The 19,531-nt window shown below is 35.2% G+C and overlaps 1 protein-coding gene across 1 annotated transcript; it reads right to left on the bottom strand.

Annotated features, from left to right (window-relative positions):
* Positions 1-2,048: 2,048 nt before the first annotated feature.
* DNAH12 (dynein, axonemal, heavy chain 12) lies at positions 2,049-19,455 on the bottom strand (the record flags this gene model as incomplete). The annotated part of the gene is made up of 20 exons (XM_010014173.1): positions 2,049-2,239; positions 3,371-3,438; positions 3,689-3,780; positions 4,230-4,367; positions 4,559-4,763; positions 5,874-5,977; positions 6,506-6,691; positions 7,104-7,337; positions 8,237-8,374; positions 9,172-9,312; positions 9,866-10,119; positions 10,434-10,584; positions 11,417-11,561; positions 12,559-12,717; positions 13,837-13,977; positions 14,457-14,629; positions 15,634-15,826; positions 16,720-16,912; positions 17,809-18,023; positions 19,310-19,455. Coding segments are annotated over 20 exons (3,267 nt in total), but the record flags the coding sequence as incomplete, so codon positions are not given.
* Positions 19,456-19,531: the final 76 nt, after the last annotated feature.

Here is a 19,531-nt window from a genome sequence, read left to right as displayed (position 1 = left end):
GTTAAAACTTAAGAAGAAATCATAAAAACTACCATCAAATCAAATCATTAAAGTTTCATGTGTGTAGATGTACATTGTTCTATGCATTAGCAGTCACACTGTTCTTTTGCATATTCACCTACATGCATACATACATATACATAGATTAAAATCACAGATGTTCTGTTGGACTCAAACCTCTCATCTGTTTTACCTTAACACAGCTTCCACCTCTGTTTTTCAAGAGAATTAGCCTGAAAATATCAACAAAAAATATAGGGAAAAGGTAAAATAAACTGAATATGTAAAACTGAAAGCAAATAAATTGATTAGCAAAATGAATAAGCACAGCAAAATGAAGGAAGTTGCCAACATGCCACTTAAAAAGTTTGGAATAATTCTAGAAACAACTTAAAATTGAGCAGCAGTAATTCATAGCAAACCTGCATTATTTAATCTGTTACCTGATGCACCTATATCACTGCAAGGCCTTGCTCTGTAATTGCACATGTAGCAAAAAGAAATCTGTTAACGAAATGTACAGACAAATAACAGTTAGTATCTGATTATACCTACAGTACAATCAGTAAATGAATATTTTAAATCTAGACTACTTTTTTGTAAAAAGACTGGTAATTTTCCCATGAATTGAGAAAATATACTGGTTTTCCTCACCTTCTGAAAGAGGAAAGACCTTACACTTCGACGAAGTGATTATTAAGTTGAAAGTGATATTTTCAGGACTGAAAATGATCTCAGTAGAGCCAATGTCCATTAATAGCTCACTATAAATACCCGATCATAAGATACTCTGGGACTTTCTCTATGTTTCTTTCATATGAGTTAGTTATGTTTAATAATCTGACCTGACAAATCGTGTCAGCAAAACAAAGAATTACAAGTCTGGTTTCTTTGTAAAAATATTCCTGTTAAAAGTTTCTGGAATGAGAATTTGAGAACCGTAAGTAGTAGCTATTACATTAGGGGAAGAAAATTCTTCAGTGCTTTCCTAAGAGAGTAAACTGTAGGTGCTCTTTTAAGTAAGGTCCTAACAGTAAAACAGCATAAAAAGAAAAACTAAACCCAACAAAAGTAAACATAAACAAGCAAAATCAAACAAGAACTCTATTAAAACTTACTATGTTTTTCTGATTGCTTAACATCAATTCACATATTAATATAAATAGAAAGACAAACAAAAGATAAATATAGAGTCCTTAAAGGGAAAAGCACAGTTTCAGAAAAAGAGACCTATGCTGAAAACTCATGCCAGTGTAACACACAATAAACAGGGAAGTGAAGCAGAGATGCCTAGTCAGCTAGTGACTGTAGGATGGAGTGAGGCTTTCTCATGCTTAATTCACTGCTATGGTACTTTATGGAGGGATGCTTACAATAGCAGTAATGATGGCTGTGTCTGTATGCAATAGTTCTTTGCTAGAGGAGATCTAGGAAGAGTGCTTGAGTATTTTTTCTATTTATTTTTTTTTTATTTTAAAGGAAACAAAAATGCAGAATCGGTGAAGGAATAGAAAGTGGACTGCCTGTCTGGAGCAACAGGGAAACAGGTAACATTTTAGCACCTACTACAGATTGTTAAAACAATTTCTTATACTGCAATCTTTAATGTTGCTGTGACAGAACATAGGCTATATATATAAATCCATATCGAAATCTCCAAACTTACTACCTACTAGCTTTCCACTGACACAATGCAGTGCTCTTAATGCTTCAAGTTCATCAACTACAATGTTTCTCTCTGAAAGTGCAGACCAGTTTCATCTTCCATTAAGATGTATTTTGTGATATTGAAATAATGCATAAAATTATGTTTACACATGAATAAGATTACGAAATGCTAAATTCCTAGCTGTATCTTTTATACATTGTAAAGATGCTAATAATAACATACTTATTTAAGGCACAATAGTGAGGATCAGAAAATATCTGTATGCCCTCCTATAACATAAAAAATTCAAGATGTTTCTTTTACACAGTATGTTCCACTTCCTCTGTAAGCCAACAAAAAGATCGGGGTCTTGTGAAGTCCGTATCTGAACTGTCCAAAGTTAGTCATCCAGCTGGCAGAGCAATGCAACGCCTCGCTTGATCCAGTGTTGTACTGGTTTATCCGTGTTAAGTGTCAAAGCAATGACGAAGTTAGTAGAATGCCCAGTAGTAGATAAGACTCCTTTGCGCTCACTTGTCTTGTAGAGTGGGCAAACATACGCATTAGATTTCTTTATTTCTGATTTTACAGCTTCAAAAAAACCCCAAAATAATAAATTACATTCAGAAGATCTATTGATAGAAACATAATCTACATACAAAGATTACATATTTACAGGAACATCCTTAAAGCTAAATAAAAATGCAAAACTGTTCTGTAAGTAATCAAATAAAATTATCTGGCTTTTTTTCTGTGTTTTCTTGAGTGATTTGTTTCTAAATGCAAGTAATCTAACCACAATTTGTTTTCAAGGCCCTGTGCCTTTTTGTGATTCTGATTTGTGATTCTACCAGCTTTGTAATTATTCAAAGGCACTTTAAAATCTGAGCAGTCACATAGTTAAAGCATAGCTCATACACGAGCTTTTAACAGCTCCACAAGAATTCTGGTCCAGCAGCCACAGAACCTAATTGCAATTCAAGGCTCTCTGAGATCAAGGGCAAAACTCTGCAGGAACTCTTTGCATGCCTAGACTGCTTACACGCAACTTGTGCAAAGTCTAAAATCATTCATGTCTGAACAGATTCATCCAACTTCAAGCAAAAGCACAGGCAGAAAAAGTGGAAACTTTGTAAGACTACCTGTTAGCTAATAACATCTGAGTAGCAAGTTGCAGTAGAAATGCCTGCTGAAGTGAATAAATAAAAACAGGTATTTACTGCTTCCGATCAAAGAAAACAAGAGGTATGGAAAATATCTTACTGGCATGACAGACAGCTAGCATGCCAGCTAAAAATAACCTGAGCAAACCTCGCTAAATCATGTGAGGTAAAACACTTAGTCTCTGTAAGTCTGTTTACAGTTCTCTTCCACTTGAGCCAGGAATTCAAGCACCATGTGCCTTCCCACCCAACTTAACTTCTGGCAGAAAAACAGATTGGGCAGCACGTAAACATCTTTATAAAAAATTCATTTAACTGTCTAATTGGTAACTGTAAGCATCTGTGGGGACAGGGACTGGCTCAGATGTTGCTCAGAAGAGACGAGACTGAGTCAAACTGTCAAACCCAATTTCTGATGTAAAAGTCATAGGTCACATGCACATTGTTTCTGTGCATATTTGGGTACTCTGGTGAGGGCAGGAGCATTGATCTGCAAAAAAGGAATTCACTGTTGCAATTCCTTACTGAATTGCTCACGCTTCAGAGAAATTATACTCACTTGGCTTTATCCAAATGATCGGCATCGCATCAAAGAGCAATTTGGAATACTGCTCAGCTAACATTCCCCTGGTGAGAGAAAGTAATAAAGTAAACATTCATGGCTTGGTGTTAAACCACAGATGAGTTTGGAGTGTGCTTTTTGGTTGTTGCTTGCTTGTTTGGGGTTTTTTCTTCCCTATTTTTCATGCATGAAAGAGCATTTCATTTAGTGTGTTATTTCAATAATAGGAAACACACCACTTAAAATATTAAACAAATCTTGTTTGAGCACCTATGAAAGCTTTCCAGAACCATAGTAAAATGCTTTATTACTGACTTGGTCCTGTCCCAGCGAGCTCCATCTAAAAATAATCCATGGATATAAACACCATCTTCTGGTGGAGTATCAGCAGTATCCTGAGGAATAACCTACAAGAAGTAAGTGTTCCATGTTATTAAACTTTCACAGCTGTTTGCTTTTTGGGGTATTATGCCTATAGCCAATTTTCAGATCAATCCAAAATGAGAATACAGTAATACCTTCCTTTCAGTACTACTTTTACACAAACCTATAAAATACAGATTTCTGGGGGTTTGTTAATTACCTTTATTGTAGATTATAAAATAAAGCTTTAATCACACAGACAAACATGTATTCTTTCCTGAGTGGAGGTCCAGGTACAATAGCAGAACTACTTTTAATACACCTCTTTTACAGATGTTATTTAACATGCATACCTTACCAAAGAATTAAATGTATGTCTTCAAATGGCAGTGAGTTAGTTGCAAAATGAACCTTGAAGTCACGATTTACTTACTATGTCTCACCGCAACATCAGGACTCATAAATAAAATATACATTTATAATTTATCTCTACCTGAAATTCATATCCCAGAAGGTCAATAGGGATCTTGTGCTTCCTAGCATAGTTTTGCATAGCTCCAGTTAAGAAAGCTTGAGTAAAATAGAATCCTGACAGCCAAAAAACCACGGGCTTCCCTAACTGGTACCAATTCTGGAAAGAGGAAAATGACACAGTCAGTAATCAGAGACAAATCCCATATTGTTTGTCCATTTTCCACATAACTGTGCTCTGAAAATCTAAGCCAAGTCTATCACTCCTTCCCCAGTACTCCTTTAACGCAAAGGACAAAGTATATGAAAAAGTAAATGAAACCATTGGCAGCACTGTCTCTTGTACCGTACCTGCAAAAATTTCAGCCTTTCTAGAAAATCTAGAATATAGCTCCCTAGTGGTTTTAGACTTGGGTATGAATGGTTTGCCCACTTCTCAGGAACTTTTCCGATGAGTAGACTGCTACACAGAGCCTCCAGTTCAGCATCCATAACAACCAGTCCTTTAATGGCTTTCTTCAGGTTAACGAGTGTAACACGAATAGTGCGGATTAAACTACAATTAAAAAAAATAAAACAAAATCCTCACACATTTTGCTGATTTGTAAAACACGACATCCTCACTGGGAACAAAAAGAGAAAAAACTGCATTATAGAACCATCTATAGAACCTGTACAGCTGCTACGTAACTGCATAATTAACCGCATCCATAAAGTCATAGATTTGTGACAATTTATTTAAGACTAGGAACAGTTTAATAAATCATTTTGTTATCTCTGATATACTCTTCATTGTTTGGTAAGAAGATAAATTTGGAATTCCAAATGTATACACCTATACTAGATGAAAAAAAGGTTTAGATTACAAAAGGAGAGAAGAGTCTGCAAAAAAAGCAAAACTTGAAGACTGAAGGCCAGGGAGCAGTATTGAAAGTTTGGTTGAAAATGAAGTGGGAGACATGAAAAGACAAATAGAAAATGAGGAGGACAGAGAAAAACAGGGAAGAAAGAATGGATGAGCAGGTGAAGGTAAGAAAGAAAATAAGGAAACAAAGTCAAAAGAGAAACTGGGGACCCAAAGAAAAAAATAAAAGTGATTATAGGTTTGTAATCTTAGGAGAATAATTGTGAAAATAAGGTAGAGGAATAAAGGCATCAGGAAAGGAGAAAAAAAAGAGGAAAATTTTAAAACAGAAACAAATGAGACAAAGAAGCAGAAATATGTCCAACTATCAAGGAAAAGGTTTCATAAACTATAACTGTGTGTGCATTACAGTTTCTAATCCCTTTATCCTATAGGTCAGAAATACAAAGAAAATAAAACATAACTGAATATAGAGATGGGGGAAGAGAAAGTGAAGTTAAAAAGAAAAGAACATAAAAATATTGTTCACATTTTCTTTTCCAAGTGCCTCCTCAGACTCCCTCCATTATCATGTTTTTTTCTCTTTCAGTTCACTTTGCCACTAGGTCATTTTTCCTGCCATCTATACTACATTCTGACTTTCTACAAGCAGTAACAGTGCTTGGACTGCAGACAATCAGAAGGGAACACAATAAATAAAGATTTCATACACCATGGGGTTTACAGTGGCTGATTCGCTGGAAAACATTTTCTGCAAATGGAATTATTTCAGTTACATGTGATAAAATATATTCCCCTTACTTGTTAAATCTTTCCATTTCTTGTACCAACACAGTGTTCATACTTTCTTCATATCTCACAGGATATTTATTCAGGCAACTTTCAATGTCAAAATCATTTGGAAGCTGTAAATGACAACATATTTAGAACTCATTCCATATATGATCATGCATCGGAATCACATCAAAAGTGTGCAGATGTGGAAAATTGCACAGTAATAGACACCATTCAACTTCCTGATGAGTATCTTACCAATGCAGTATTTAATAGTTCATTCTGAAAAAAACCAAATATTTCTTTTTAATGTTTATCTTTTCAAAACCACCTAGAATTTTTCATACCATGGAAAGTTATAATACATTTCAATTTTATTAATTTTAAACTTGTTGACATGAATGAATCAGCTTCTTCCAAGTTGCATTTGCTCTGTTTTATTTCTCTGTCCCTTATCTCTTACCTATTTAATAACACTTCTTTCAACCGAAATATAGCAGTGGTCTGTTACAGCCTCATAAGTTCTTACTTTCATACTGCACTAAATTCCTCCCAGAAGGTTTTTTCTCCTACATGAAATGAACTCGACACTGGGATTCTAGTTAAAGAATTTCTGCTTTGTAAAAAGATACACTGCAGTCATTGGTATAACACGATACCTTGTTGAGAATATCATCTGCAATTTCATAGAGAGTGCTGTCACCACCTCCAGAAGTTCCCTGAGTGCCTTTTCCTTGTGTTAAAAGCAGAGATTCAAAGAGGATCTTAGTTTGCTGAAGGTCTTTTGAAATATCCACATTTTCATGCAAACCAAATACCTCTGGATGCTGACTAAAGGGAAGATGCTAGGGAAAAATAAATATTTGCATGAGATAAAGCAGCATACTAGGAATCAGATCCAAGGCTTCTTTAAGAAGTCAAGTGAAAAACTACCACTGACTTCATCTGAAGGTGGATAAGGACCTTAGTGGTAGGTATTTGCAGACAGTATTACTGGTGACAGCCATCACCTCACTTACAGACAGCCATTTCCAATAAATACTATGCTAGGTCCTTCTATGTGCTGACTGATTCCCTCTCCCCCTCAGAAGCATTCTAGATCATAGCAAGGATTACACAAGGATGTTAGGCAAGAAGCCAAGCACAGTTTAACATGCTGCAAAACTACCTCTTTAATGCAAAGAAGCCTCTAAGGATTGTTTTCTTAGCTCATTATCACTATAACATATAATTCAAAATCTTGTTGCTACATTTTACCTTAATAAACTCAATGTAGTCCTCATATGTGCCTTTTGGTGGAGCAAAATACTGGCCACTGGGAGAAAAAGTGTAACGAGGATTTTCAATTATATCTGGGTTATAGAAGTCATCCAGCATTGTCAGCAGCAAACGTCTGTCCCAGTCATCTGTCACTCGACCTCCATAGTTGCACTCACCAGTTAGGTAAGATATAGCTTCAAAAGGAACTTCACTATATTCATTTATGAATAACTGAAACAGAAGACATGAGTAATTCCAGAGACTTGAAATATCTGCAGAACAACAGTGTGACCTATAGAGTAAAGGGCTGGAAGTGATAGTGCATGCAAAACTGCAGAGTATGGATTTTTCTCCCCGAGTGTTGGAAATTCTAATTCTGAAATCTTTTTTTTGGGTAAAAATAATTGTTCAAAATCAAGAGAAGTTACTACTAAAAGCCTCTTATGAATATTCAAATTAGTGAGTGATCCAAGTAATTCTTGAATTATTTACAAGAGGATAGTTTCTCCAGTCTAAATTTCCTAGATGGATGCTTTTCTGTGTCATAAAGAAATGTGCAGTTCACATAATTTTTCTTTCAATCTTCAGAATCCTCTGATCTCTTTCATTAGCTTCTCAATAACTTTGCAAGTGTTCAGCCTCAGCTTCAGTAATTCACAGTTTTAGCTCTCCTGACTTTTCTACACAGGGCCTGCAGTAGACTTAAGGTCAAATACTGTTCAGCATTTCATTTTAGGGAAGAAGAATAGTCTGAGATTCTGTTTAATTAACAGTATATAAGCAAAAAAATTCATCCTACTAATAACAAAACCTGCCAGAGCAGGTGACTGTCACTGACATGGTATTACTTAAAGCACAGTGAGCCCTTATACACAACAATTTCAACTCTTATCATACTCATATATATTCATTATATTCCATACATCTGTATGAATCTAAATACCATGAAGAACAATTTTAAATTTTATTTCATTTGCTATTTTGAAAATATTCGTATGGTTGGCATTCCTTGCCTTTGTAGCTGAAGTCATGAAAAGCTGTGAATGTTTGATGTAACTTAAAAGCATTGCTCCTTTTGACCAGCCACGCTTCAGAAGATCAGAGCTAAAGGGAGCAATAGATGATTTTACCTGCAGCTGTCTGATACTGATTCGCAAGTCTGATTCATTAAATCCATAGGGTATATTCCAACCAAGAGGCCCAAATTTTCTTCTCTCCTGAACAAGAGCATGGAAAAAACAAACTCCAAAGAGCAGTTTCTCCCATACCTTTGGGAAATACAAAGCAAAAAAGTATGATTAACTAGCCTATATGCTCATGCTAGTCTATAACTTGTATAGAGAACACATCATTTGCTTACCACTCTCGGTGTAAGGTACAGCTACAGACAACTATTAAGTATGCTGTGGTTATTTGACTTGGAAACAAATATGAACATAGTTGCCACATTTGCAAGCACATTTAGCTAGTTCCTCAAGTAAGGTTACACAGATTTTTCTCTTCCTTCATGTAAAGGGCAGCTGACTTCATAAGAATTCAAATAGCACCAGATATTTACTTTTAAGACTCATTAGACAAACATAAAATACAGATGTATTTAATGTAAGTCCTTAGATGCATCCACTTACACCTGTGTATATTGATTACCATACACATATTTCTGAGTAAACCCTCTTTTTTTCAGTTCTTTCACAAGTAAAGCTTAGTTAAATAGTTAATCACCAGTAAGACATATGGGCACTGCACTACTGGTCCCTGGTAGCAGGAAAAGATCTCAGTGTTTACCATGTCAATAATGATAGGTATGCCCTACTAATGGTAGGCATTCAGGGTTTATGTACATTGTGAATCTGTATGCAATTTAATAAAGTCTAAGAAAACATTTTAAGTATTTTCACATGAAATTACTTGGAAGAGTAATTCTCAACTAATCCACTTCATCATTGTAAAACCTAAACTCACAACCATAGAAAAAGTTTAGCTTATAATATTCACTGGACACAAATCATATACCTGTGCATAAAAAGAAAGAAAGAATAAAACTGTCAAGAGATAGGCATATTACCAGCTCCTTTTCAGGGCATCCAGCAAAGAATGCAGGATCAGAAATGGGATCAGAAAGGAATGACTGGAGTAGGTTTAACCGAAGACCAGTAGGAGGTTCATTTGTCATCTTCACTCCATTCTGCAGAATGGTTACTGGAAACTAGAAATAAAAAATAGCAAAATTGCCTTCAGAAAGTATGGAATAGATGCTATACTGTTGTAACATGTTTGTTATATTAACAATTATTGGTAAAAAATTACATTTTAAACATCGACAGCTAGTCAAAATATTCTCAAAGGCATCAGGAGAGTAAAGCCTTGCTGTAAACAATAAGCTTATGCTTTAAAATGTTTTCTTGGTATTCAACACCTAAAAATGAAATGCAAAATTGAATTTTTTAATTTATGTGAAAGAAAACCTTGGTGACAGCAAAAAAACTTCTTAATTATATATGCTGGTAAAATGCAGCTCCATTCAGTAGCACACAAAATATCACAGATCACAATATCAACATATTACAAAGGAAGTTTGATATTATTATGTATATATTTATTTTTAAAATGTGCTTTTTTGGTTAAATTATCTCTTCAGCAGCCTCACTGTACTTCAGAGAGATTCTGTATTATCAGCTGATTCAGGGATATGGTTATTTCCTAAAAACGTCATCAACTTTTCCTTTCCCCAAATACAGAATGCTTGGCAATGCTTGTACCTTGGGTGAAGGGTAACTGGTAAGCCAGAGTCTGAAGTCTGGATGACATCTGTCATTGCTAAACTCTTCACATATTTTCTCCAGCATCGGCATCCAGGAGACAGCTAAATGGCAGTTTTGTAAACAAACCCAGGTTCCTTCTTCCATTCCTTCTTCAATCATTTTTGTAGCTATAGGTCCTTGTCCTTGTCCTAATGAAATGGACTGAAACTTATCTCCAACCATATCTCTGTCATTTGCCAATTTCAGGAGGCCTTGAATAGAAAGTGTAAGATTTTAGCATTTCTTCATTAAAAAGAAGTTATGTCAGGAAAAAATGGTATTTTAAAATGTGTATTACTATTTTTTTTTAAATGCACATACAACAGGATGGTGTAGCATTGATGTAGAGAGTAGAGTTGATTCAGTTTAAAATACCACTCCCATTTTTAGGGAGCACAGGATAATGCTCTCAAATCTACTTGCAGAAAGTGCAAAATAATCCTCACTATGTATTGCAGGGGAATTTCAGGTCTCCAGTCTGAACAGCTGTACTATATTTTTGTTTTCTGTGTCTGTGTATACTTACTAGTCATGGGATCTGCTCCTGGAGATAGCACAAATATTAAAGGGACTGTAGAACGTGAATCTAAGTAACTTTTTGCTAGATCAAAAGGTGGTGGCTCTACAAATTTCTTCCCCAGATTATCAGTTACAAATGTTGTTATAGCTGGACCAATCTGGTAAAAAAGTAAACACAAACCATTAATATAAACATAACTGCATGTTTGACAGCATCTTTTATGTACTTATATAAATGTATGTAATTATGTTAAACTCCTGAGCCTACAGATACCCCTCCATTCCTGCATAATGCTTCAGAAGCAAAGGTTTCACCTTTTGTTGACACCTCCCCCTCTATTTTTTTTCCTTAGAAGAGGAATAATAATGCTTATTGAAAATAAAAAATAACATATGGCATATAAACAATATTACATTACATTACAACTTTAATTCAGGCTTTACCTGACGTAGAGGACCAGCACATTATCCCTTAGTAAAGAGGAATGTAATTATTTTTAATTAATTTTAAGGAGCAATTGTAATATGTACTTTGAATCCTAACGCTGATTGTTCCTCAAGTATATACAATACAATTTTCTATGTGCACCAAAGGCAGAATGTGTTAAAAGTTCACCTTGGCTGTTCAGATCAACACATTTTATCTCTCTTTGCCTTGAAATCCTTTGTAAGAAAGCATGTGGTACTAGATACTCTATGTACTTGTTTAGGCTAATATATCCTGCTCTCAAGTACATTGGGTGCACTAGCAAACAGGCTAAACATGAAGCAGCACTTTGAAAACTACAATGAATATACCCTCAAAGACGCATTAAATCATGTCAGACAAAACTCCTCAACTGATGGTTGTGGTGTTTATATTTCTCAATTGAAAAATACAAATAGCACTTATTTTTTTTAATAAAGTATGGTGAAGAACAGATTAGTTATTTTAATAGTAAGTGCAAACAAAGGAACAGTCTGCAAACACTTGATAACAGGTCATTTTACCTTATCTGGTCTTAAGCACCGAAGAATTATAATCTTCTGCAATTCATTTAATGTATTATTCAATTGTTCTGGTAATGGAAAGCTTTGTGGCTCTTTGCTGTCATAAATTTTTTGCCATTCACCTACATTTTCAGAGATGTGGCTCCTACAGGAAAAAAGAAAAAAAGCACTTACAAGTACTTTAAATACCTGGAGTCTGTTTTCTGTTGTTCTTTAAAAACCAGTTCTATTGTATTGTCACACAAGCCACTCCACATCTACATCAATCAGCAAATAATGCTACAGTTGAGCTTCTCTGTGTTAAAGAGCGAAAAAATCTTTTCCTGACATGCTGTGGCAGACATACAAGACTCCACTTGAAAGGTTCAGAGTTGACAGTTAAGTTCTGCCTATGCCTCCAGCCAGCACGGCTTGGACCTTCCTAGGCCTGGGTGAATTTTCTGCCTCTCATATTGCAGGAAAACTCCACTGTTTAACCAAAGAAAATTAACAGGAAATTCAACCAGGGGAAAAAACAATTTTCCTTCACACTACATGCAGCGGATGTTCCCTGCAATGGGGCAACTCTCAGACTATTTAAAGGATGGATCATCATCCACATTGGTACTAAAACTCCAAAGGGAGAGAAACACAAACCAGCCCCAAATAATTTCTTCTAACAGATCAGTGTTTCCACAGTCAGATCTGAATCCTCCAAATATTCAGGCTATGTCAGCTATTTATATGCAAGACTTTTGCAGCCATGCTGGCTCCAAAATTTAGAGTTAAGAACTATTTAAATTCAGAGTGAAATTTTCCCACTTCCTCTCCCAGCTCTGCAGTGGAATTTTGTTACATATACTTCCCTCGGCCTCCACTGACCACCTTGAAAAACTGTTTCTCTACTAATGGAGGTGTTCCAAAAGAAGATTTTATTCAGGGAATGCCTCAAATTACTTTGGAAAGTAGCTTCATTAAATAATATTATAATTAGTGATCTGGCTGTTAGACTTATTTAAATGAAACAGACCTGATGATGAAAAAAGAGCACGGTTTTACTATGTTGGTGGTCTGGAAAAAGTATAGGAAACATTTCTTTCAGCATGTTACACATATTTTGGTCAAAACCAATTAAAGCTATTCACATCAACATTTTATTATACCTTAGTTCTTTCAAAGCTGGGATTTCACTTGCACGACATAATTCATCCCAGCTCTTATCTGATAGCCAAGATGGATCTGGATTCTTGTAGATATTCTTGAGACCCACACCCCCAGTTAGTAAGAACATAAACTCCTGATGCTCTATTTCATTTCTAGCCCTATATTAAAAAAGAGATGGATAATAGTTACTGAGATACAATTTTACATCATATAAAGGGTTGTTTAAAATTAATTACAGTTCATTGCTATTTTGTAATACTTCAATAACAGCTGAGATCAGATCTCAATATTCTATATAGTTAAAAAACTGTATGGTAAAAATACTTGCTTAAGCTTATAGTAAGGACTTTGGGAGGTAAATCATACAACCATAGAACTATTTAGGTTGAAAAAGACCTTTAAGATCATTGAGTCCAGCCATTAACCCAGCACTGCCAAGTCCACCACCAAACCATGTCCTCAAGTCCCACATCTACATGTCTTTTACATGCCTCCAGGGACGGTGACTCCACCACCTCCCTGGGCAGTGCATACACATTGTAATTGAGTAAGTATGCACATTATGGTTGTTACTGTGCAATTTTCATAGAATCATAAAATGGTTTGGGTTGGAAGGGACCTTAAAGCTCATCCAATCCCAACCCCCTGCCATGGGCAGGGACACCTTCCACTAGAGCAGGTTGCTCCAAGCCCCTGTGTCCAACCTGGCCTTGAACACTGCCAGGGATGGGGCAGCCACAGCTTCTCTGGGCACCCTGTGACAGTGTCTCACCACCCTCATAGTGAAGAATTTTTTCCTAATATCTAATCTTAATCTCCCCTCTGTCACCTTAAAGCCATTCCCCTTATCCTGTCACTACATGCCCTTGTAAAATGTCCCTCTCCAGACTTTCTGTAGGCCCAATTTTGAACTTATCTTTCATTTCACAATGTATTAATACAAAATTACAAACCCCCAGCAATTAGTCTTGACATAAGGAAGCTATGTGGCACTACCCAGGTCCTTTAAAGGGAGTGAAAGATGTATCACTGGAAAAACCACAGATTTAAATGAGCATAGGATGATTCTTTTCATAATGTGTATGGTACTAGCAAGATATGCACTCGCATACTCTTTCACTTGTAAGTATTATCACTATTAGAAAACCCCAAACATTCATGACCTTTCTCCAAAGGCATTATCAATATGCACAAGAATATACCTCATCAATACCTTTTTCTATGATAATAAAATCACTAGTTTATGTTATTAAAAGACTTCACAAAAGTGGGCTTACATAAGAACATTACAACACAGCAAAAACGAGAAGAGGAGCTTGTCCTTTTCAAACAGTGAACGACACACGTTGCAATACAAATTGTATGTGAAGTGGTCATTGAGATACCGAAGTCGCTTCTCCAAAATTTTGGATTTGTTACTAAAAAGAAAAGTGAGAAACTGAGACTTCAAATGTAATGACTTAGGCAATCTGTTAAGAAATCTAAAGCTATTTAGGGTTGTGGAGGAATTATATTAGACATACAGGCTCCACAAGGGACTTAAGATGCCCATTTCCCCAAAATTTCAATTACACTCTACATTTTACAGTTCTTTTAGAAGACTCAAGTGAAATAGTGAGCTGAAATCAATTCAGTTAGGTGGCGGCACTCAGTGTTCATACTGGAGCCTAGTTCAGAACCAGACTTCACCCTTTCTATAAGTCACATTCTTAAATAAAGCACATGCTGACAGTTCATTATTTGCTCAAACAGTAACTAAAAGAGCATTTACTTCATGAACAAATCGTACCTTCTTTCAAAAGCCTGCATTTAAGGAGGACTAAGAGGTAAAAGGTTTCAGAATGGAGAGAACTGTTCGTAAGAAGAGAATAAAAACCCCCAGAAATACTGTATTTACCTATCATGAATAGACTTTATGAAGAGGTTAACAAACCAACTGAGAGAGTACTGGTACATGGGATCAATGTTTGCCAAGTCTGCAATACTAAAGAACAGCACCGACGAATGCTTTGCAACAGGTCGATAGCCTTCTCGGGATTCAGCTATTTTAAGTTCTGTTTTCTCTGCAACCTAAGTATCAATAGTAGTGGATAAAGAAGAGCTTTCAATATTCCTTATACGAAAATATTCGTACTTAATGACATTATTAAAATAATTCTATGCAGCACTTTATAACACCAGAGCAAGATAACTTTCATGTTCCAGAAGGCACAGTCACAGCAGGTAGTGACTACACTAGGTAAAATGAGTATTTGCCCCTAACACAGTACTGCCTGATCTACACCTGTACTCCAGGATGCAATTGTAGTCAAAGCAAAGGACAAAGGAGGCACAAAAGTTTTGATGCATCATTTAGCATCAAAAGTACCAATCTATCTCTGCAATATTCAAACACATGACTTATTTCATATTGGTTATGTGTATAAGGTCTACTTATTCTACTGCAAATCAGCTTTATACAAAATAATACTTTGAATATAAAAAGGTTTTTCAAAATTTGACCATCAGACAAATTCTGAGATTACATTTGATAGCTGTTGGCAAACAGCAGTAGGGCCAACATCAGCTTAAAGAAAACACTAATATTTGATTTCTCTTAAGTCTATAGTAATTTAAAAAATGCAAAGCAAAATAATCATTATTCTCTTACCAATGTCATTTAGCTCTCTTTGACTTCAGCTGGTATTTTCTGCATTGAGTAAAACAGAAGACTCTGCACTTGCGTACTTATGTCAGTCACCTGGATTATTAATGCCCCCCAGAATAGTTTTGTTTTGGTTTTTTTTGTTTAAAGGTTACTTTATTTATCTTAACATGTCACCTTCACTTCAGAATTTACTTCTCACTCAGTACTTCTAGATAGATACACATTCTTCAAAATATTTTTAATTGAAGACTGAAAAAAACATGAGTAAAGATTCTACAATGGATCCAATTTTATTTCTCTTCACAGTTCACAAGCACAGAATTTCCTCCTTACACTTTGCATCTAATTCGCAGAGCTTCTACTAGCTGCGCATTTTAACATTTAATTTTACCTATTGTTAAGGAAAGCACACATACACATTCCTTACCTGCTGCTTCTTTGTGATCTCATTAGCCATTACTTTAGCAGAATCCAAGACCTGGATAGCAGACTCATCTTCCAGAATATTCCCTTCAGATGACTGTAATGTTTCTAAAATTTTCCTCTCAATTTCTTTTAAATGCTTTTTATTGGCTGCAGACTGAAGGATAAGAGCATTTCTTTCCTCTTCTAATTCTCGTCTAACAAAGAAAAACACATACAGCAAAACCAGTCAATGCTCCTCTTCCACTGACTGTAAAGGAAGCCCATAAAGACGACTCCCTCTTCCTACGATAAGCATCTGTGAATATTGTCTTCAGTTTAAACAGATTGTTGCTGTTCAGCATATATGTACAACTCTGAGTATAGATTCTTTGCGTAACTTGAGTTCAGTATTTAGAAATGAAACTTTAACATCAGCATTTTGCAAATGTCAGCATGTCCTAGTTAACCTTCATTATATCCCTGCTGCCTGAAATAAAACCATGTCCAGTTTATTGCTGGAAATGCTTTTTTAGCAAACAGAGTTTAGCCCAATTGCATAAAAATTTCTGTAAATTTCTGTAAAACCCAGATACTACTTCTTTGTGTTTCTGTGAGGATTCAGATAAGGCCCCTAACCAGTTTCAGAGGTACTGTGCATTTACTTCTTAGGAAATGAAAACTAAATCCTCATAATTCTGCATTCTTGTCTGGCAGCTCAGTCACATGGAAAAAACCCGAAACAATAATCATTTAAACTTCAAATAATATTTACACCATTTTCTAACATTAAAGAAGTATTTCAGGAGAAAATGGCCATGATTTTACATCATTTTTTACATCTGCTGCTTTAATTAAATGGTGGACACTTTCCCACAGTAAACATGACAATCTGTTTCCCTAACAAACTTTTCAGATACAAACACTAGAAAAACAACCTTTCTTTCTGTTTTTTTGTTTTTTTTTTTTTTTTTTAAAAAAAAAAAGCTGTTCCTGAGCAACACTTAGACTAGGTACCATATATTTTTCTTCATAATAAATTCATCTCTCATTTCCTTGGAATTATACCACAAAAAATTTTCACAGCTATTTGCCATAAGGAAAAACTTACCTCTCTTTCGCTACAACAATTCCCAACAACTGTTCTTCAAGCCCCTCTGGTGTTATCATAAAGTTGAGTAAAGAAACTTTTGTAGAAATTTCAGGCAGATAATGTGGATTTCTCAGTTTTGTGGTAATAAAAAACTTGAAATCACTGGAATACTCAATAACAGCCTCACCAAGACTGATAAACTCCATGCCTCCTGAAGTTGAGAAATGTTAAGAAAAACATTATCTACTTCAATTACTTCCTGAAAACACTCCACACATTTGTGATTAAGTAAAAGCAACTTTCCTGTCAATGACAGATTTCCTGAAAAGTAAAAGTCAATAAATAAATAAATTTGATACTCTGAAAAATTCTCACAGACTCCCGTGAGGCCACATTCTACTCTTAGCAGATGAAATTGTGTCATATAATTATTACTGTACTTACAATGCTGAAGATGGTAATAGAGCACCATGGAATTATGCTCAAATATGATATTCTTACAGACTACTTTCTTTGAATTACCTGTCTGAAACAGGAAACTAGGAAACTCAAAAAAAGAGAAAGTAAGAGAAAGTGTTTCAGCTTTTTTCTCTTACGATGAAAACCAGTAAAGATAAATTTCATAAGAAGGAAATAAAAAGTGTTTGTGCTTATCTACATTTTCTTGTCTTTTTCCAGGAGGAAAAGAAAGAAAAGTTGAAAACCAAATTCCTAGCTACTTAGCAAGTTTCAGGGAAACACAGGAAAATTGTACCTTAAGCAGAATGCCTTGACAGCTTTTCTTGATTTGTGCAAAATTTATTAGACTAAAACACATGAAAATGAACAAGCAAAATGTAATTTCATTGACAATCTTCCCTTTCCTGTCAAGTGTGTTTATTTAGTCTCCTGGAGTGACATGGTGAAGGTTTTCATACAAAACCACTATCATGTAACATATGAATGTTTCTTAAAAAATAAACCTTCAGGCTGTTGTGAAATTACCTTCCTCTTACCCCAGGCAGCCGTCAACCAGAGAGTAACATAAGAAATATCAGATGGTACCATAGGCTGTAAGGTGAAAATTAATGTAATCTACTTCAGGGTTAAAAGTTAATTTTGCTGTACCTTGTTTAAAAGTCTGTTTTAGTAGCACAGGGTCAAGTGATGGGTCTAGTTCTTCCCCAACATTTTCTAGCAGAAGTGGATTTCCAAACTGAATGCAGTTCTCCACAGTTCTCATATAATCTGTGTCAGTGACCTTGATAACATTCAGATGATTTTCCTTCTCAAAATTCTTGATCCATTTATTTGCTTGACCTTGAGGATCAATCATTAATGGCCTGGAACATACAACACATGTTTTTTCAGAATTTTAAACTAGTTTAAAATGTTCCTGGTTCAGGAATATAATTTTGATTCTGTTACTTGAAGAGATCAGTAAAAAACAGATGTACAGGTGTTTCATCATAATTTGATAGGTAATATCAAAAATAGTTTTAAGACTTGCAAATGATGTTCACAACTTTTTTCACAAAATACGCCAGAAAGTAGAATTTTTGTAAAATCTTGTTCTGCCTCTCCCCAGGAATTTCAGTATTTAGATTTTTTTTTTAACAAATTTTGAGCTTTTTCATGTATTTTTTCACCCCCCAAAAAAAAAAATCAACAATTAGTTGTGGTTTAAATCTGAGATGTTGGTATTTCAGGTAGTGAAACATTGGAAATGTAAGTGGGGCAGGGAAAGGCGACAATATTTTAACTTTGTTCAAGAGATTTGTCCCCCTTTGCACTTGCTGATTTCACCTATATGTATGTATTTAGTAAGTCAGGCATGAATGACATCAAAAGCATCCTCTAACGCACCCTGAGAGAACTAAGCAACTAAAAATGGAATTACACACTGTAATCTGAATATAATCTGAGTCTACCACAAAGACTAATTCTTAAGAAAACACAGATCACAAGAACATCACTGGAAAGTTTTATAATCTTATATTTCTACTGACTGCAAATTATTTGCAGACAGCTGTCAAGTTTTCATATAACGTAATAGGTATAACCTCTGAAGTAAAATTTCAATTAGAATAAAAAAACTTGTTAATGGTCCTAAAAGAATCCTTTATATAGATGTGAGTTTCACACACAATAAATATCTATACAACATAAAAATGTCATCTGAGAGCACGATAGCTGTAAGAACCTGAAGTGGACAGTGGTATCTGGACCCTGCAATTTACATAACCTGAATCCAATCGTTAAACATGCAAATAATGAGGATTTCTGTGCAGCTCTAGAACTGTTTCTTACAAATTTATTAGCTACTAATAGGATGACAAGGTATAATATTAAAAAAACCCAAACAAACAAACACCCACAAACAAAAACAACCGTTTATCCAGGAGCACAGCATCACCTGCAAGGAAACCTTTCAAGGAACTACATACACAGAACTCTAAAGCATTATACCTCTTAAATTTCACAGGAGCTCAGTATAAAGATTCCACTCCTGCTTTCAACTACATTGTCTCTACAGAAGCTCCATTGTTCCTAGATGCTTACTTTGCTTTAAAAAATAAAGATGTGAAACCTTGTTTGGATTTGAAAATTAAACCTTTTCGTCACCTACCAACGTCTTGAATTGTCAACAATGACCCCATTGTCTACAGAAAATGTATCAGTTGGCAAACCAGCAATATTCCACGCTCTTATTTTTATTGGGTCACCAAGAGTCTTACTCATAGAGAAAGTCTCAGAACAAGGGATACTTTTCTCCTGGAAAAAAAAGAAAAGAAAACCCCATTTATCTTTATTGCATGTTTCATGAAGTTTAACCAAGCCAAGTGCAAGG

The sequence above is a fragment of the Nestor notabilis genome, unplaced genomic scaffold (assembly GCF_000696875.1).
Source record: "Nestor notabilis isolate BGI_N333 unplaced genomic scaffold, ASM69687v1 scaffold4565, whole genome shotgun sequence".
In the NCBI taxonomy this organism is placed as follows: Eukaryota; Metazoa; Chordata; class Aves; order Psittaciformes; family Psittacidae; genus Nestor; species Nestor notabilis.
The sequence above is the reverse complement of the archived record's forward strand: the minus strand, read 5'-3'. Positions and strand labels throughout refer to the sequence as shown.